Here is a 19,729-nt window from a genome sequence, read left to right on the forward strand (position 1 = left end):
TGAGGCTTGGTGAGGTTAAGACCTGGCTCCCATACCAGGGCACTAGCTGGGCGTCAGAGAGCAGGAAGCCCAGACGCCTGGCCCTTTTGAGAAAGGCACAGAAGCGCCCTTGCTCTCCCCGAGGCTGAAGCCTCGAGGACACGCCCTGCGGTTGTCTGCCAGCACAGAGCCAGCTGTCACGCTCCAGCCACTGGCTCGCCCTCTCCCCCTCCCTTCTCGTGGGCCGATGGGAACGTGCAGGCCTGGCATGAGTCACGCCAGCGCGTCGGGGAGTCTGGGCAGGGCGGCACGCCGCTCCTAACCTCCCGGAAATGGGGGAGCATGCTGTGGTGCTTGCAGCGGCGCCGGGCACCTCCTCCCAGGTCAGGAAGTGAAATCTGCCGTGCTTCTCCCCATTGCCAATATCGCTGGTACAGGGGTGTCTGTCAAGATGATGGAACAAGGACCAAGCAGGCTTAGAGGACCCTAAAGTAACATCCTCAGAGGACGAATACGCACAGCTGCGTTCTTCAAGTGACAGAGCAATGCATTTTGAGGTTGGAAACAGAAGATGCTGGATCGTCAGCCTCGAGGGATGATGGAAATGACTGTCCCTCTTCCCTGTTACAGGATCCAGCCCTGACACTATCCAAGTCGGCTATTAACATCATGTTGAAGGTGATGCTAGAAGACCTCAGCGTGGGCAGCCATTTTAATTATTGTTAAAGAAGACGGGATAGATCCTGCCATAATCCACTGAATGTGCTGGGGGAGAGTGTGAACTACGGGGTAAACTGTTATCTGTGTAGTGCAGCAGTGCCCCAAAATGTGTTCACCGAGTGCGATGAGTGTGCCACAATGATGGGGGAGGTTGTTGGTGTGGGAGGAGTGGGGTGGGGGGGTGGGGGGTATACGGGAACCTCTTATATATATTTTAAAAATTTATTTTAATTTATCTCCCTCCCCTTCCCCCCCGCCATTGTCTTCACTCTGTGTCCATTTGCTGTGGGTTCTTCTGTGACTGCTTCTATCCTTATCAGCAGCACTGGGAATCTGTGTTTCTTTTTGTTGCGTCATCTTGTTGTGTCAGCTCTCCGTGTGTGTGGCGCCATTCCTGGACAGGCTGCACTTTGTTTCGCACTGGACAGCTCTCCTTACAGGGCACACTCCTTGCACGTGGGGCTCCCCTATGCGGGGGACACCCCTGCGTGGCAGGGCACTCCTTGCGCGCATCAGCACTGCGCATGGGCCAGCTCCACACGGGTCAAGGAGGCCCGGGGTTTGAACCGAGACCTCCCATGTGGTAGACGGACGCCCTATCCATTGGGCCAAGTCTGCTTCCCTATATTTTTTAATGTAACATTTTTTTGTGATGTATATCTTCAAAAAAATACAATTTACAAAAACGTTGAGGTGGGGGAGTGGGGAGTGGGCTATCTGGGAACCTTTCATGTTTTTTGTTTTTTTATGTTTTTCAATGTAACGTTCCTTGTGATCTATTAACTTTAATAAAATTTTTAAAATTTAAAAAATTTTGAAAAAGACAAGCAAAAAACAAAGTGAAAAAAAAAGAAGATGGGGATGACGGTGATGTTCTCATACCCCACGTCCCGCCGCCCCCCGCAAGCTAAAGGCTATCATAAAAATAATAAAAGATCAGGGAGAATTTGCCAACAAGAAAATGATAACGAGAAGAATTACAGCAATAATAATAGTGAGCCTTTTCTACTAGCTGACAGTTACTGAGCTCGCTTCTCTAAGATCATTGTCTTATTGAATCCTCACTAGAGCCAGAACCCTCTGGGGTTACTACTCTTAACATGCCCCCTTCTCAGATGATTCCATGGAGCGTCCGAGAGGCTAAGGGGCCCCTAGCCTCAGGGGCCTGAGGTCACACAAGCAGAGGGTGTCAGAGTGAAGTTCAGAACCCAGGTCGGTCAGCACCCAGGGGGAGGTTCTTGGGCGCGAATCACTGCCTGATTCGCCACGTGTGAATGTGTGCGCGTGTGTGCGTGTGTGTGTGTTACACTTATTGACCAGGGAAAAACAGCTCACCCAGGACAATGTCTTAACCCACCAAGAGGAGGCAGCAAGCTAGCAAGCAGCAATCCCAGAAAGCGGAGCGGCGAGGGGCGCCCAGGCTTCCCCGCTTCCGAGGCAGAGCCTTCCCCGATTGGCAGTCTGCGGACGGGCGCCAGGACCCCGCTCTGGCACTGCGCAGGCCAGTGTCACCCCTCCCTGGCTCTCCGTTCCTTATTCTCTAAGTGCCCTTCCTTCCTCACCAACTCATTTGATTATGGCCCCCAAATAGGTGAGATTTTAGTCTGCTAATTCTATTCCTAATTACAAAAATCATTTCTCGGGAAGCGGACTTGGCCCCGTGGTTAGGGCGTCCGTCTACCACATGGGAGGTCCGCGGTTCAAACCCCGGGCCTCCTTGACCCGTGTGCAGCTGGCCCACGCGCAGTGCTGATACGCGCGAGGAGTGCCCTGCCACGCAGGGGTGTCCCCTATGTAGGGGAGCCCCACGCGCAAGGAGTGCGCCCGTTAAGAGAGCAGCCCAGCGTAACAGAAAGTGCAGCCTGCCTAAGAATGGTGCCGCACATATGGAGAGCTGACACAACAAGACGATGCAACAAAAAGAAACAGATTCCCGTGCCTGACAACAACAGAAGCGGACAAAGAAGAAGGCACAGCAAATAGACACAGAGAACAGACAACCAGGGCAGGGGTGGGGGCGAAGGGGAGAGAAATAAATAAATAAATAAATAGACTCTCTTTTTTTAAAAAATCATTTCTCTTCATCACAGAAAATCTGGTCAATGCTCAAAAACACAAAGAAAATCCAAATATCCATAATCCCATCACTGTTCATTGTGATACAGTCTAACGGTATTCCTTTTTTTCCTCTAAGCATAAATGAATGTAGGTGTAATTAAAATTAAGAAGCTTCTGCGCATACTACTCGGTAAACTTCTTCTTTCACTTGCAGAATATCTTCCTTAAATTGTCTCCACAAACGTGTTTTTTTAATGGTCATGTTGTATTCAGTTGAGTGTATCATTATTTTTTTAACCAACCCCATATTATAGTATAATAAGATTATTTCCAATTTTGCATGATTAAAAAAACATGATGAACTTCCCAGTAAAGAAATGTTTAACATACCCCTTGTTATTTCCTTAGAACCAATTCCCTAAAGTGGAATCATCTGAATAAATGATTAGCACATTTTAAAGACTTTGATATCTTTTGCCAAACTATTCTCTCAAAAGGTTGACCTATTTTAATTCCAACTAGAATTTTATGAGATTTTCTAGTTTCTCAATCTTTCATTAGTAATAGATATTATTATTTTTAATATATACATTTGCTAAATCAATGAATGAAAATGATAGTCTTTTCAAGCATTTATTGAGCATCTATTCTACTGTTAGGTACTTTATTGGACATTTCCCCAGATTTCATCTCTTTTAAACCTCCCAACAGTCCTTTGAAGCTGATAGAACATCTCCTTTTAATGGAGGCAGAAGCTGAAGCTTAGTAAACTTGGTTTCCACTGAGCTCTGCCATATGCCAGCTCTGTTATCTTGGGCGATTCCCAACCTCTCTGAGCCCAAGAATACCCTGGTGATATGAGTCTCAGAAAATCCTGGTGGTCCTTCTGCCCCATAACTTCAAGTCCCACCCTCCAGTAAAGCACCTCTCAGGCGCAAAGAAACCCACCAGCTCACACACCCAGGGTCTGTTATCTGCAGGTGGGGGAGCTTACTGGAAAAAAATCCAACCTGCTTATTCAGGTGTTCAACAAGGAAGGGTGTCCGCCGTGTATACGTGTTCACTGAATAAATTAACGAGGACAGACAAGGTGATTCCAACCCGTTCACGGACCCACATCTCATTCCTCCACCACGTTCTCTTCCTTGGGGGCTTTGCACAGGCCCCTTCCTCTGCCCCTTTGACACCTGGCTAAGTCCTACTTGCCATTCCAAGCTTACTTCAAAAGTCACCCTCCCCGCCGACCAAGTTAGGAGTCCCCTTATCCTTGCAGGACGCTGCACCTGCTGCTTTCACAGCTCTTCCCAGCATTGCATTCCACTGGTTATGAAGAAGTTACCCAAGGGCTGTTTCTCCCACTAAACGGTAAGTTTCAGGAGGGCACACCCCTGTTGCCTGGTTCAGCACTGTGCCCCAGTACTTATCACCGAGGAGAGCCCACAGCAAGGCCCCACCAAACAGCTACAGGAGTATAGTAATTTCTGTTGTGCCTCTTGGCATCGACACAGTGAATAAACTACATGAAATCTGGTTATCACAGCTTGAAGCCTGCTGATTCAATGAAAAGATTCGTTATAACCACTGTTTGGAGCCCAAAGAGATTAACCTGCATCTGTCTATGGGAAGAGAATGTCTGTTTTCATATTTGTGAAACTTGCTGAAAATAGATTTTTGCTAATTCCCTAATGGTGGCAACTATTGGAGTGCTGGGGTGGGGGGTAATTTGGGATTTGGGTGGAAATTCTTCTGAAAGAATAAAACTGTCTTGTATAGTTGATAAATTCATTTGGAAAGTAATTTTTTCTAAGGCAATTTTTTTAACTTATCCCATCAGAATAAATACTTAGAGAATGGTCAGCGCTTAGTAAAGCTTCAATAAATCAGCCTCTGTGGACACAGGAAGGCCATTGACCTAGTTTCTCCAATATACTTGAAAGAAACTGAATTGTCATTTCCTTATAATTAATTCACATATCTTGAAGTTCTTGGCCTAGAGAAGGTCCTGGGGGGCCTGATCAAGGGAATAATTTGTAATCAATAAGCCGATTATTCCTGTTTTAAGGGGATGTGACATATTTGTTCTTGGCCGTTTGAAGAATGTAGGCATCAAAATTATAAAGACAGAAATAAAAAAGAAAATTTTTTAAAAAATTATAAGGACAGAAAAATCTGCAACCCTAATTTATTCACCAATTGACTGATTCATTCTGCCCCATATGCATTCTATAGGAAAGACTCACAAATGCTACATTTGTAGGGTATGAATACATAGCTGGTCCACTGATGGTCCCTAAACTCATTTGCATTGGGAGTCTCAAAACACATGATTCCAGCAATTAATTCAGAGGAAGAGACCTCAGAAAACCAAGAACCGGGTGTTACACAGAGCATGGCCCATACCACTTTTCAATCAGTTAGGGTTTCCTCATCACTGTCCTTTCCAAATGCCAACAAAATTCCAATGAAAGCAAAGACCTTCGTTCTGGAGGGTGAACCACTGGATAAATATATTCAGCCCCATCACACCCAAGTGCAGCGGGTTCTACGTACACCCGTGAGATCGGCAGGAAAAAGCAGATGGGGTGAAAAAGTCACATCCCAAACCACCACCATTTCGAGTTCCTCCACTGAAGATCACCTGTTATGCACTCAGCGGAATCAGGAAAAAATGGGTTTGCAAGTCCCTTGTACCTTTTTAAGCACATGGTATTTATTAGGCATTAATTGGCACACAAATATATGGAACGAGTACTTAATTCTCACCCTCCCCGAGCTTAGCAACATAAAAGAGGACATAATCGCAGAAAGACACTCACATACAAACATGCACTCACTCATGTACTTGGACATCCTCGGCCTCACATATTACCCTGTTCTCTTTATTAGGGTCAGTTTTTTGGTGTGTTTTTTTTTTTTTTTTTAATTTTTAATGCAAGAAAGCAAAGCACGTTTGAAATTTTTTAAAAATGCAAACTTGGTTTTGAGTATCAATAAAATTAAAAGCTCTTGGCCAGCTCCCATGCTGGATTTCATTTCATGTTATTACTTAATTAGAACTCCTATTTATAAATAAATAGTACAGTAAAATATTACATCTGAAGAACCCTGCAATAACATTTTACTTACACCCTTTTTTTTTTAATACTGTTCTCTGCTTTCAATAAACGCAGTTTTGTGTTGGCACTTGGTCTTGGCGTGATTCCTTTGGAGAGAAACCGTCCACGGGCACGTCTTGCCTCTTCTCTTGGAATTCTGGAATTGGCTTTGCATCCAGGTCGGGTCATCAGGGACGGAGGTTTGGAACTTGGGGCCGGCTTTGTTTGTTATCAGGAGGAATATTTATTTTGGCCTTTTCACAATTCTTGTCAGCGAGGAGCTTGCTCCCTGCTTATCACGCTTCTGCCCGCATGTAAGCCAGGGCTGCTTTTTTAAGTGTTTCAAAGCCAGCTTTCCGGTCGGGAAGCTATAGGCCACGTTTTAACAACAGACGGCTGGAAAGACACAGCTGGGACGACAGTGGAGCTGAATAAGATATGAACCCTGATGGAGCCAGTGTTATCCCAACTGGTAGGCAGAGGGCAAATCTGAGCACCGTGGTGACCGTGAAGGCAGAATAAACACGAAGCCAAGCTCAGGCGGAGGGACCCTTTTTTCAGAAACATCGCATGGCAGAGGTAGGTACTCACTTCTCCTAGTTGAGCGGGAGCGTGGTGAATTTAGGTTTCGGGGGTAGTTTATCGGCAGGGGAGAGGGGAGAGCCCCACAAGTACATGTTGCGAAACACACTTGCCTCAGACCTCCCCAAAATAAGGGACTGGGTCCCGTTAAGAGAATCAGAAGGAAAAAAATATATTATTATTTATTATATAACAACGTCAACATTAACACCAAGACAGGAAAAGAATCCAACGACACACGGGGAGGAAGTACTAAACGAGGCAAGACTTTCCGGAGACCAAAGAGAGGAGCCCGGTGGGATCAGCTGGGGCGGTGAAAATGTGACCGGCTGGCCAGCGTGGTGGTTGTGGGGGCAGGAGGCATCTTTTTGGGGCTCGGTGTTTGTTTTTTTTTCTGAAGTTTTGAGACAAAACAATAAAGTCACATTTTTTGAATTGTGGTTTCAAGCTACTGATTAGATCAGTGTCCAGCAGTCTCGAGTGCAGGCGTGACCGTGGGGTGAAGCGAGCCATCTCGTCCGTGGTGAGGTTCTCTCTGCGTGCTCTCTCTCCCCATCTCTCTGGCAAACATCCGTGTGGGCCACCCTTTAGCTATTCTCGCTCCACTCTGGCACCATGCCAACTCCGTGCACTGAGTGGTACTGGTGCGGGGAGAGGGTCCTTGGCACGCCGTGAGAGTAGAGGAACTCGGGGGGCTGGAGGCCGCCGGGGGACTGGAGGCCAGTCTGAGGCCCGCACTGCCTGACCACAGGCTGGTGGGCCACGGAGGTCTGGTGCTGGAACATGCCCTCCCCGAGCTGCGGGGAGCCGTGGTTGGCCACGCCGGCCAGCCGGGGGACCAGGGGCCCCGAGGTGAAATGAGCGGAGAAGTGCTGGTAGGACAGCCTGTCCATGGGCTGCACCGTGGTGACGGTGCAGCTGCTGTAGGAGGGCACGCCGGGCCACGTGTTGCAGCTGATATCCTCCAGGCTGGGCACGGGCTCGCTGGGCGGCGCCGAGCTGGCGTACATGCAGGCCTGCCGCTGGGCCGACTCAGTCCTGTAGGAGGCGCTCAGGCCCTGCTGCTGCGGGTAGCTGGGGCGGTAGAAGGGGTCCTCCTCGCTGGGCGACGTCTCCATGTAGGGCTTCTTATAGGGGTGCTCTGTGCTGGAACATTCTTCATCTGCTCAGACAGGAAGAGAGAGATCAATGAGGCCTGAGCCAGCCACCGGGAAGCCAGAGGCAGGGACGGCCATTTGGTCAAAAGACTGCAGAATTAGGTCTGCTGGCACCAACCTCCGGGCTGAAGAAAAGGGGTGGACTGTCTCGGTGAAGACGCTGGAGGCTGGTGCTAACAGTCTCCTTGGAAACAATGCTCGGAAGCACAGGGTTTTGCAACTCGCATGAGCCTACGAAGTTTTGCAACTTCAGGGTGTCCTAGGATTCCCTAACACCCAGGTCCCAGGTGAAGAAGGGGAGACCACCTGGGTATGAATCTGGCTCTTCTACTTACTGTCTCTGTGACACAAGCAGTGTCTATCTTCTCCCGGACACTCATTTTCTTCATTTCCAAATATGAGTTCGTATTTACCTCAGTGGGTGGCTAATAATTAAACAGAACTGTGCACGCCAATGCCCTGCCATGTAGAAGGTATTCCTTCACTGAGAGCTGCTCTTGTTACAAGGATAACACCACCAGCCAGCTTCACAGCCAGCCCACTCTATAATAATCCCCACCTCCCACCCAGTCTTCCAACAGAGATTTACAGAGCACCTCCATGGGGCAGGCACTGTGCCAGGCACTGGGACAGAGCACCGGAAAGGCGACAGGGTCCTGACCTCAGAGCTCATCCTCCACCCCACCCCAGCCCACCCTGAGCTATAAGTGAGGGCAGGGGCATTCTGTGCCTGGAAGGTGGAACTCAGGTATAAAGCTTCAAGTAAGCCATTCAGCCCACAGGAAACCCCATGGCTTGCGACTGGATTATAAAACGGCTTCCCAGCCGAGGAAGAGTAGCTGGGGTTTGGATTCCATTAAACGCCTTCAGGGACATCATTCTCCAAGTGGTCCTCAAGGGTAAGTCAAAAAAATCTCCCCTGAATAGAGCACACTTGTGCTCCCCACTTAAGAGCAAGCAAATTTATTTTCAGCTCCTCTTCCTGGGACACATCTGGGACCCACAGGGTGCCCAAACATCTGAAAAATAAATAAATAGTGAAAGAGGCAGTCGCTCTCCCAGGTGTTTTATCTATATCATGCCAACCATGCAGATGCTTGAAAACATCCAGATGAGCTCGTGGCCACATTTTTCACCTTCAGCAGGGCGGGTTTTTTGGCATCTTGGAGATGTAGTCAACTTGTTTTTGTCTTCATCACCTCCTCCCGTGATTCCTTCCCTTCCATTCTTCCTCCCATCCCCCAGATGCACAAATCTGAATTTTTCCATTGTTGCTGGAATCACAACCTTTGTGTTTTCCATTTAATCAGGCAGGGCGTTCCCCTTTTCTATAATAGAAAATACAGCTGGAGGGTACCCTTGGCAAAAGACAGGAAAAAAAAAAAAAAAAGGCCAACTAACCATTCCCAAGTTTCTGATCTACTTCCAGAATTGTTACAACTAAAAAAGGAAGAATAATATGAAAAGGGCTGGAGCACATTTTGGAAAATTGGAAAATTATACATTCCAGCCTTTAATACCCCAAAGGTCTGATGCAAAGAAAAACTGGACGCTGGCTTCTTGATGAAAGCGGCTCCTGAGCAATCTCAGATTCCTCTCTGGCCTCATCACATTGTAAAGAAATTCCAAAGCAAGGATCCAGATTTCAAGTCAGTTGAGATAAATACTCTGGATATGATCTTGGTATTGTTTATTCTGCTTATGCTTTGGTTTCGCTCTTTTCCTTGGGAGCCCAACGATTGCCCAACAGCAAAGACCTCTCTCCAGCCAAGTCACGTTCAACTTCCATGGTTGTGGAATGGGCTGGAATCAAGGGTCAAGTCTTCTGACAAGATGCATGCACAACCCATTTTCAGAAAGTTGGATATTAAGAGTGGTCACTCAGATCCCAACTCTCTTAAACCTAACAGAGTCTCTGATGACAAGAAACTCTTCCTGATTCTGACCACTGATCACTGCAAGCACTGTGAAAAACCCTGTTCTTTACATCTTTCTAGACGCTCTGGATTCTGGATAAAGGGACTGTGCTGGTGATTTGGGGATACAGTCCTGGCTCTGACACTTGCTGGCGATATGCCCTTGGGTAGATCACTGAGCCGTTCCAACCTCCATTTTCTTGACTGTAAATGAGAATACGATCTAAATTTCTGGTGAGAACTAAATGAGATAATAACGAGTACAGTCTTCTTTCTTTCTATCTTCCCAGCTCCTAAAGGCAACTATTATCTGTCCAAATAGCCCTGCTCTCCTGTGCTTCCCTGCTTTTCTCTCTTGGAAGGTTTGACAGATGGCTCTGTGAAGGTCGTCCAATATTTGAAGGTATTTGGGAGGATTCCAGAGCTGGCAAGCACACAGAGCCACTTTCAAATCACTAATCCCATTGAGCAAATGCTTTCACAATTCCAAAATGGGTCATTTCCCTTGCCGATTGAGTTCATTCAGACCAAAGACTGGACTGGTCTCCACACAGATCCTGGATTCCAGAGTTATAAACAGCTACTCCCTAGCTGAGTCAGACCTGGAACTAGAGTTCAGGACTCCCCAAACAGTGCTCTTCCTCACAGACACCCCCAGCCTTGACCCTTATAGATTAATTGCACTTTTTTTTAGGGGGGAGGGTGTTTCCATGCTTTTAGCATGAATGGAAATGGGAAGGACTCGAATGGTATTGTGGGAAGATCTCCAAGTGGAAATCAAAAGAGCCAGATTCGAATCTCACTTACCCACTACCTGAAATCCTCACATTTATTTGCTCACTCCTATCCATTTAGAACACGGTTTTGTGAGCACTGGGGCCTTTTCCCTCTCGTCCTGTGCTGTGTCCCAAGCCTCCGGCACAGTGCCCGGGACACTGTAGGTCCCCAAGAAATATCTAGATGGTGAATGAACCCCGGCTCTGCCACTCACCAGCCACATCGCCTGAGGACTCTAAACCCAATCTCTTGGTCTTCGCTTGCTCCCTGCAAAATGCAGGGGGTGGGCATCTGCCCTAGATCAAAACTGCAGTGAGGAGCCCGTGAAGGAAAGGCTCTGAAATGGCTCTTAAAGACACACAGCACCGAGAGCATGCACCCCGCAATTCTCCCTTGGCCTCCCAATATCTGACTTCCCTTTGAATATCCACTTTGGTAAATGGCTTTGCCCTAAAATCTTTATTTGGGTTGCCTTTGGTTTCAAAAGGGGAGGGGGTGGGGGGTAAAGGGAAGACAGGAGGGGCCGGGAGAAAGACAGGCAGACAAGTGCCCTCCCAGGCTCCGGGGCCCTCGATTTGATTGAGTAGCATTGATAAAAGACCTTCCCAGCCCTTTGGGCTCAATCCATCGGGAGAGATAGTTTGGAGACAGCCAGGTCCAAACACAAGGGAGCCCTCTGGCCTGCCCTGCCTTTGACATTTTGGTGAGCCTGCCTCCTGGGCTCACAGGAGGGGAGACAGACAATGAGGGGAAGTCAGATAGCGGAGCAGGCAGGGGCCGGGGAAGCCACCCATGCAGTTTCCACTTAGTGGGAATCCTGAACTGGAAGGAAACCTCGGCTGATTCCTTATCACTTTACAATGTGGAGGCTGATGATGAATTGCTTTTGGTTGTCTCCGAGGTAGGACAGACAGAACGCGGCTGGAATGTTCCTGTCACTGGAGCTCCTTTATTTTGGGGGGGGGGGAGGGGGGTGGTTAAGAAGGGCAGAGGTTTCTAGAAAGGTGAGAGGACTTCTGCAGGGGGCACAGGCCTCCGTGTGAATGTGGGGCCCCGAATGACTCAATCTCTCCGAGCCTCAGTTTCCGCACTGGAGAGCGAGGGCTAATTCTTCCCCTTGTTATCTCCAAGCAGTCACTTGGTGCTGCTGCCATGTGCATCTCCAGCTCTGCCCCCATGCCCGCGCCTAAGCCACCAGCACCTCCCGCCTCGGACACTGCAACAGCCTCAGCAGGTCTCTGGCATCCACCCTAGTCCCCTCCAATCACAGCCAAGTGACTGCCTAAAAGGGAAAACCGAATCCCGTCACTCAGGGGCCCAAAGCCCTCCAACGAAGCCCCCTGCAGTGAGGCTACACTCGAAGTCCTTAGGTTGGCTTACCAGGGGTGGTCCCTGCCTTTCTCTGGAGCCTCTTTCCCACCTCTCCCCTCCTCCTCCCCCCCCCCCATGCCCCAGTCCCCAAAGCGGGGTGGGCTCCCCCTCCCCCCAGGGGCTTCATGCATGCTTTGCTCTCCCCTGCCCACCCCCGCTTCTCCTCTCCACTCCTGCTCTTATTTCTCAGCTTAAATTCTTCCCGATGCCCCACCCTCCTCTGACACCCTAGTTTGGCGTTCGTTAGCACTTTGAACATCCCCTTTATAGCATTAGATCATCATTTTAATTAAAAACAAATGTATAATTCGTTGTGTCATGTCTGACCTGCTCATAACAGGGCAAGCCTCAGAAGCGCAGGCTGGTGGCTGGCTCATGCTCACCAAACGCTTCTGGGAGCCAGGGCTGTTCTAGGTGCTTTACAAGCATTATCTCATGTCACCCATAACTATCCTATAGGGTGGGTGCTACTGGTATCTCAATTTTGCAGAAAATGTAGCTGAAGCCCAGAAAGGTGCAGCAACTTGCCCAGAGTCACATAGCTGGAAAGTGTCAGCTCCAGTGATTGTGGCTGCAATGGACCAGCCCTCCCCCAATCACCAACTCCAGTTTCCCCAGTGGCCACCCCAGGTTGACCCTGACTTCCCTCTAGGATCCAGCAAAGCACGCTCTGAGAGTAACTGCTGACATCATCTCAAGAGGTTCGCGGGCCTGGCATTCAAAGCCTTCCCACTGCATCCTTCAGAAATGCATTTACAAGGATGCTGTAAATACTGAATCTAAAAAGCGCCTTGATTCTTTTTAACTTCTTCCTCCCCTCCTTGTAGTCTGGCATTAATTTAATCGACAGAACTCTCTAATTCAAACCTCATGAGCCCTTCATCAGCGTGTTTGACCTAGACTCAAAGCAGAATCTCTAGTGGAGGAAGGGAGATGGTAGCTGGTCACTGAAGGTAACGGCAGGACGGGCCAGTGGTTCGGAGGCCCCAGGGTCTGCAGACAAGGCTTGGGTTTGAATCCCGCCTTCAAGAGCCACCAGCAACTTATCTCACCTTTCTGAACCTGTTTCCCCATTTGTAACGTGGCTTAATAATAGCACCTCCTTAACAGAGTTGTAGCCTGGCTGTGGCCTGGAACCTAAAAAATGCACCATAAATATAATATAAACCGACACTCCACGCAGGGACCAGTGTCACATGGAACATTCCTAAGCTCCTGCCCTGGAGAGGCGGACGTGCCTGCAGGCATCTGGTTGCCAGCCCCTCCGGCAGCAGACACGCTGGGAGCCGGGCCAGGGGGCCTGGGCCGGTGATACTGCTCAGGCCCACGGGGCCAGGGCGTTTGGATGGGCTTCAGGTGAGCCTGGCAACCTCGCCGCACCCAGGTCACTCGCCAGCCCCACCTTGATCAATGACTGCAATTCCCTCCTCCGAAGGCCAGATCGGTAAACGTCAAACTGCGTTACTTTCCTCCTGGAACCCCGGCCCCAGAAAAAGTCACCCAAGCATCCATTTCTGCTGGTTTGGGGGAGCACGGTTTTTGCTTTGTAAAAGAAGGTCCAGGGCTGGACCTGGCTTCCGAGGCAGTGAAGCACAATGGGCCATGGCAAAGGTTAAGAGTCGGTCCCTATAGCACAATTACAGCTACCACTTCCTGAGTCAGCCTTGCGCTAACGTGACCTGTGTGATCTCAAGGCATCTTCACACCAAGCCTAGGAGGCAGGTCCTCCCACGAGCCCAAATTTACCGATTAACAAATGGAGGCTTAGAGAGGTTAAGTCATTTGCCCCACTGCCCGGGCTTCCCTCCACCGTGTCAGTCTGCAGCTCACGCTCAGCTAGTGCTCTCGGAGCTCAACTCAATCACAGTCAAAGGGTCAATCACTTCGATTCCGACTCGCCAAACGTCCCACCAGAAATTTCTTTTTTTTTTAAATGTAGCCCCTTTGGACTCAGATGATTTAGGAAAAAGTCATCCATTCCTCATTTGGCAAAGGAAACCATGGTGTGCCTCAGATATCTGCTTAGTAGATTTAAAGAGAGGATAAGAGAGGAGAAGTGTCCATTGTAATTTATTACTTGTTGTTTTGATTTGGAAAGGAAGAAAGAGCTCAGAATATACCTGGGAGAGACCCTGTACACATAATTAGAAGGAGGGCCTCTGCAGCACAGAGGGCAGCAGAGCCAGGGGACACTAAACGCACAACCTCCCTCTCCACAAATGGGGCCGGGAACTTCACTCCATCCTTTTCAAGCAATACTCACTCTCCAGCAACTTGAAAACTGAGATAGGTCTCAGTTCACAGAATAATATCTCATACATAGTCCAAAGTGAAAAGAAAGCAAGTTGCAACTATGGTGTGTAAATGAACAAAATAGATCATGATATTTCAAATACGTTTCCTCCAAGGAAGGGGCTGAGATTAGGGGCAGACATGCCAAGGGAGCCTTTAGTTTCACATGTATGGTTTGAATTTCTTACAATCTGCATGCATTCTGCATTACTTGCATTTTTAAACTACATAAATATAGTAATGTACACTGTTTGGTTTTTTTTTCAAGGAAACGAAAGAGCTAGAGGTGGTGGCAAGACGGGCAGGGCTGACACACTCACCTTTCCTCTTGGTGCAGTGGTAAATTTGGCTGTGCTCCTGGGACAGTGGGTATGGGTTGGGTGGGGGCAGAAGATCCTGGGATGTGCCAGAGACACCATTCTCACACTGGTACTGGGACCCCAAGTTGGAAGAAGTGGAGAGGGCCCGAGGTTCGCTGCTGAAAGGACTGTGGTTGGAAGCCACTTTTTGCCTCACTGTGCTCCTGGGAACCACGGGATATTCCTTACTGGAAAGAAAGAAGATGGGAAATAAAATTTATCAGTGCCCTGACACAGATCCACCCACTGGCCAAAAAAATCACAGAATAAGAAACAAAGTGGTCTTTGATGAGTGAAGAAATCCAGTTCTATTCATGTGCATGTATACATATACGCCATTGACATATATTTCAGCACTGGATTTTCATGTCTTATATATTAGGCAAGTAGGCTGATGAACCATTCTGTACATATGCAGAAAGATGAACGAGCACCCCCAGAGAAGACCCCCTATTTATGAGTAATAAACACATTTAGCATTTTGGGCTATTTCAACTTATTCTCTATGTCTTTGACTCCTCTAGTTCCCTTTCAGCTAGAAGGGCTGGGCATTTATCTAGCCTTAACCTCAGTGTTTCCATCTTTAAAATGAGGCTGACATGCTTGCCCAATATTATAAGTAAAGAATGGTAGCTGACTGCCTAGGGCGGTCGGGAATGATGGAGCAGGAGGACTAGGAGTTTGGGGTAATGCACTCACAAGTACAGGAAATTCTTACTGAGTTCTGGGGTGACACTCACACCCCCGCCCCCTGCATGCCCCATGCCCCATCTTGAGTGAAAAAGGCAATGGACATAGAGCTGAAAGCCGTGGGGCAGCACTGCTTGGGAGAAAACCCAAATGAAAATCAAAATGAAGATGCTCAAAGCACCCCTGCCTTCCCCCAAGAGGAGTCACTGTAGGTGAAAAGGGACAGAAGAGGATTTGAGCCTGCTCCCAAGTCATCTGCAGACCTGGCAAAGCTGCTACTGCTGGGGCAATGTTCACTCTTAATCAAACCCCCAGAAATGAGTTCTCCATCCCATCTAGCCCAGGGCACATCCAGCCCAATGCCCTTGCTGACTCTGTGAGCTCAGATAAGGCAGATCACCTAGGTAAGCCTCAGTTTCCTCATCTGTAAAATGGGGGAAACACAGAGATGGTTTGTAAAAGCCATAGCTGAGTCCCCCAGATACCTTCGATTTCCTGAATTACCCAAGGAACTCTGATTCCCACTTAGGTATCTAAAGATTAGGAGATAGTGGAAAATGTTGAAGTCAGGAAGAGATGTGTGTACCAGGTCTGCCATCTACTAGCAGTGTGACCTTGGAAAAGGCACTTAACCTCACTGAACCTCAGTTTCCTCATCGGTAAATTGGGACTCTCACAAGGTCACTTAAAATATCCAACAGCAGGCTTTAGAAAATAGCAGGTGCACAGTAGAAACTACTGTTATAGCCTTTACAAAATGATTTGTGGCCTCAGCCAAAAAACTCTTCAGGAGGGAGCAACTCCATAAACCCATGTCTTAAACTCAGAGGTCAGGACTTAGGGGAATCGAGGAGTACAAACCTGACTTTCTAAAAAGTGATATCTTCATTCTCACTAGCCTCTAAGTTAAATTTAGCATTTCCTTCCATTATGGGCATAAGTAACAAACCACAGTTGTCTTAGCAGCCCCCCTGACTGTCATCAATAGAAATCAAAGCATTTCATGTCACACTGCAGTTGCTGCACACGTCTCAAAATACCATTTATAATCATCACTACATCAAAACTGTACAGTAGTTTCAGACCTACCATTAAACCTTATTGCTTAAGGCATTTATAAAGTACCTGCACTACTATTAAACCATTTTTAAAAATATTTGGATAATCATAAATCAAGTTACCTGGTTGACATTGTGATATGTGTGTTTTATTTTATGCATTTAATCACATTTTCTGTGGTTTCATCAGACTGCCAGAGAGAAAGGCCTATGGCAAAAACAGGTTAAGAACTTCTGCCCTAGAACTAATATTTGTCAGTAAATCCCAAAGCTCTGCCAGTCACAATGTTTGCCAGAACCCAGAATCACCTATTCTTTAACTTATTACATTTTAAAAAATACCTTTGCATCTACATAACTCTAATCTCTCTCTAAATAATATCTGTGAAATTATGGGCTCGTGGTGCTAATTACAGTTTTTGTCATGCAACTAAAATAAATACTTAACTATTAAAATTAAAGAGTACCCTGAAATCATTTCACAGACAAAGAGCACTGCACATTACACACTTTGAAGGATGCTGCATTTGTCCTCTCCCTGACCCTAGGAAGTAGGTACTGGTTTGTCCCCATTTTACAGGTTGGGAAACTGAGCCCCAGGGATATTAAGCAACTTGTCCAAAGTCACAGAGCTAGAAAGACACTCAAGCAGAATTTCAAACCAGCTGTCTCCTAATCCCTTCTATCCTGTCTCCTAATCACTTCCTTCCATTTTTAAGAAACATGTGGATTTAGGGGAGCTGGAGCCCAGGACTCCATCCCCACTTCTCCTACCCCTCGGGTGTAAAGATCTCCACCCTGTGCTCCTGCCTTCGTCTGTCTTGTGAAAGTACGTCAGAATGGCCAGGCAGGGAACACGGAGTGTCTGCCAAGTTTCCAGGAGGCTCCAGACACCCTCGCAGCACCCAGGGGTCTCCTAGCAAGGCATGCCCATGACATGTGCCATCTGTGAACTGAGCTGGGGCCACCCTGAGAGGCCACACCAGTCAGAAGCTTCTCTGGGCCAGGAGGCTGAAAGGAACGAAAGTAGCATTAGAGCGCTCACTTTGCGGTTCAAGCTACGAAGTGGAAAGAAGAAAAAAAGAAGAAACGTCATCATCATCATCATAAAACATAAAAGTTGTCCAACTTTTCTGGCAATTCTCTTTAGGTCTACTTAGTTAAAGCCCTAGGCTGAGAGAATTCCAACAGAAAAGGGGGAAGTCTCTTTCAGTATTGTATTTTTAATGGGTCTTTTTTTTTTTTAATTAAAGAAAATAACCCCCAAGAAATGTTGGCTGAGAATATTTACAAGAGAATGTATCAGTGGACTCCACGGAATTCTCTGCTCCAGCACTGCCAAATTGCAAAATTACCATCTAGAAAGACCAAATCCTGCTTTTGATTACTGACACTCTCAGAAGTGGGAAGGCAATATTATCCCCATAACCGCTGGTCCTTTGCAGCTCGTCTCTTTCCAAGGAGCTTGAAACATCATCCCCACAGTCAATCATTAACGTCTCTCTTAGTGGCTGAACGCGGTGCTCACAAGGACATTTGACAGGTGTCAAAAGGGAGCCGTGGGAAGGTGACGTGACCTCCCAGTGGGTGTGGATTATAGAGGCAAGGGGAAGAAGATGTCCAAGTCCAACAAAGAGCAGATTAATTTTCACTGGGGCATGGGTGGAAGGGACAGAGTTGGGATCAATACAGCAGAAATCTCAAAAGTCCATGGGAAAAAAAAAAAAAAGTCCATGGGATAAGAAGATGAGCTCTTGCCAGCTAACTTATCCTCGACCACTTGATAACGGGGGACCACTGTGCCTGGGCAACAGAACCATCCTTTTGCAAATAAAGCATCCTGATAGCCACACGCTCGGGCGTGTCTCGGGCCAGCGCTCCTACCCTCGGCAGGAACTTCAGTTTCCCAGCTGTCAAATCCCGCCACTCTGCCCCCACTCACGCAGCTGCACCAGCACCCCGGGGCATGCTCAGCTCAGAGGCCGGATCACCAGACCCAGCTGAGGGTCCTGAGTACTGGCTCACCCCGCGTGTCTGCAGACCAGCTTCTCCCGGGCTCGGCCCCTCTCTCACATTCGGCTCCACGTGAGCGAATGCAATGAATGATGCCATTGTCACCGTGTCTGGGTTGTAAAACGTTACAAGGGAATATTGAAATCCGCGGCCAAGCTGCATCCTCAGCCTGCTGCCAGCTAACGAACCCCCCCAAGAGCACTTTGGACCGCAGCAGACTGAATTGGCCTTTTCACAGGAGCAGGTGGCAGGGGTGCTGGCATGTTGGGACTTTCTTGTTTGTCCTCCGCTGCGATGCTTATCCAATTTCTGGCAGCCTTTTCCAAACAACGAAAGCAGCGCGTTGGGGCGAGGCTAGGGGACTGGCCTGCAAAACCCCTGTTCTCGTGGAGCAAATTCCTCCTCTCACTAGCTTTTAATCTGTGCTTAAAATTTTAAAAGGGGCCCCACGGCCTCTCGAGAGCTTTCCCAATTTATTAACTTTCTAATACACTTGGGGGGACTGATGCTGATCTAACGTGTGCAGACACGGCAGGCACTGAAGGGGGGACACCCCAGGCGGGATGTGGCCCGGTGCAGGTGATAAATAATCGCTCACTCCTTCGTGACTACAGAGTATTTGACCATCGTTTGATGACTCGGTTCACACCACCCCAGCAAGCTGGAGAGGGGCACGGCAAGGGCCGTCCGTTCCGTCTCACTGGTGAGAACACAGGGTGTGAGAGGCTGTGTGGATTGCCCAGCGTGAATCCAAGCAGGTCTGAAGGGTGGGTGGGATGCCACGGAAGCCCTGGCGCCTCCCTCCCTGGCCTTGAGCATCCACCACTTGCGATAACTTGGCTGTGAGACCTCGGGGCCCCTTGTCAAACCACAAGATCCTTTACTAACAGGACGGTGGACCCGTACGTGGCCTCTGAAGTCAGGCTGTGAGGTGTGCTCTGAGCGGTCAGTACCCTGCCACGAACTTGGCCATGATAGCGCTAGCTAGATACTTCCTTTCTCTGAGCCACAGTCTCCAGTCTGTGAAATGGGGTATGAGTGACCCCGTCTCGGGGTTGTAAAATGATACAATGCCTGGAGAGGCCGAGGATCTATTTGGGACACACAGCTCAACAAACAGCAGCTTACCAATGACACATTATTGTATTTTAGATCTGAGGTATCCCCCTGCAAGGGCTTCAAATGGTCTGTGAACTCCCCCAATATCGAACGCTTGGAGCCTGTCAGTTTTTCTAGGGAGGGGTCTATACTTCTGTCCGTTTCTCAAAGGGGTTCCATGATCCAAGAAAAATTAAGAACAACATCACAGAGGCAGTTTGGAATCATGGTGAAAAACTCTGGACCAGGTGTGTGGATAATTCACAACACCTCCCTCGGCCTCAGTTTCCCCTTTTACAAGGCCCATCTCACGGGGTGGTCACGAGCCCCCAAAGTAAAAGATGGATGTGAAGGACTGCTACCAGCATAAATTCAAACTAAACCTTTGAAGGGTTTGTGGTAGCTGGACATCCAGCCAGTAATGTTGCCAGATGTCTAGTACTAAATTGGATAGCTCAGGATTTTAGTTTAGTCTAGTAAGACTAATGTTTCTCACCAGTTTTGATGTCTTGGTTTTCATAATTAATTTTTTCTTCATTTTGGGGTGAGGGTGGGGTGGTAGAA

General features: G+C 48.1%; 1 protein-coding gene across 2 annotated transcripts in view; it reads right to left on the reverse strand.

Moving 5' to 3' along the window:
• Positions 1-4,923: 4,923 nt before the first annotated feature.
• Positions 4,924-19,729, reverse strand: part of TBX5 (T-box transcription factor 5) — a 43,202-nt gene continuing 28,396 nt past the window's right edge. For both annotated transcript variants that reach the window (XM_058281411.1, XM_058281410.1), the window contains exons 8-9: positions 14,268-14,494; positions 4,924-7,596 (exon numbers count right to left, since the gene is read on the reverse strand). In XM_058281411.1, coding sequence (XP_058137394.1) covers positions 7,022-7,596; positions 14,268-14,494 — 802 coding nt within the window. In that variant the 3' untranslated portion in view covers positions 4,924-7,021. The remainder of the gene's footprint in view (positions 7,597-14,267; positions 14,495-19,729) is intronic.

The sequence above is a fragment of the Dasypus novemcinctus genome, chromosome 19, assembly GCF_030445035.2.
Source record: "Dasypus novemcinctus isolate mDasNov1 chromosome 19, mDasNov1.1.hap2, whole genome shotgun sequence".
Taxonomy (NCBI): Eukaryota; Metazoa; Chordata; class Mammalia; order Cingulata; family Dasypodidae; genus Dasypus; species Dasypus novemcinctus.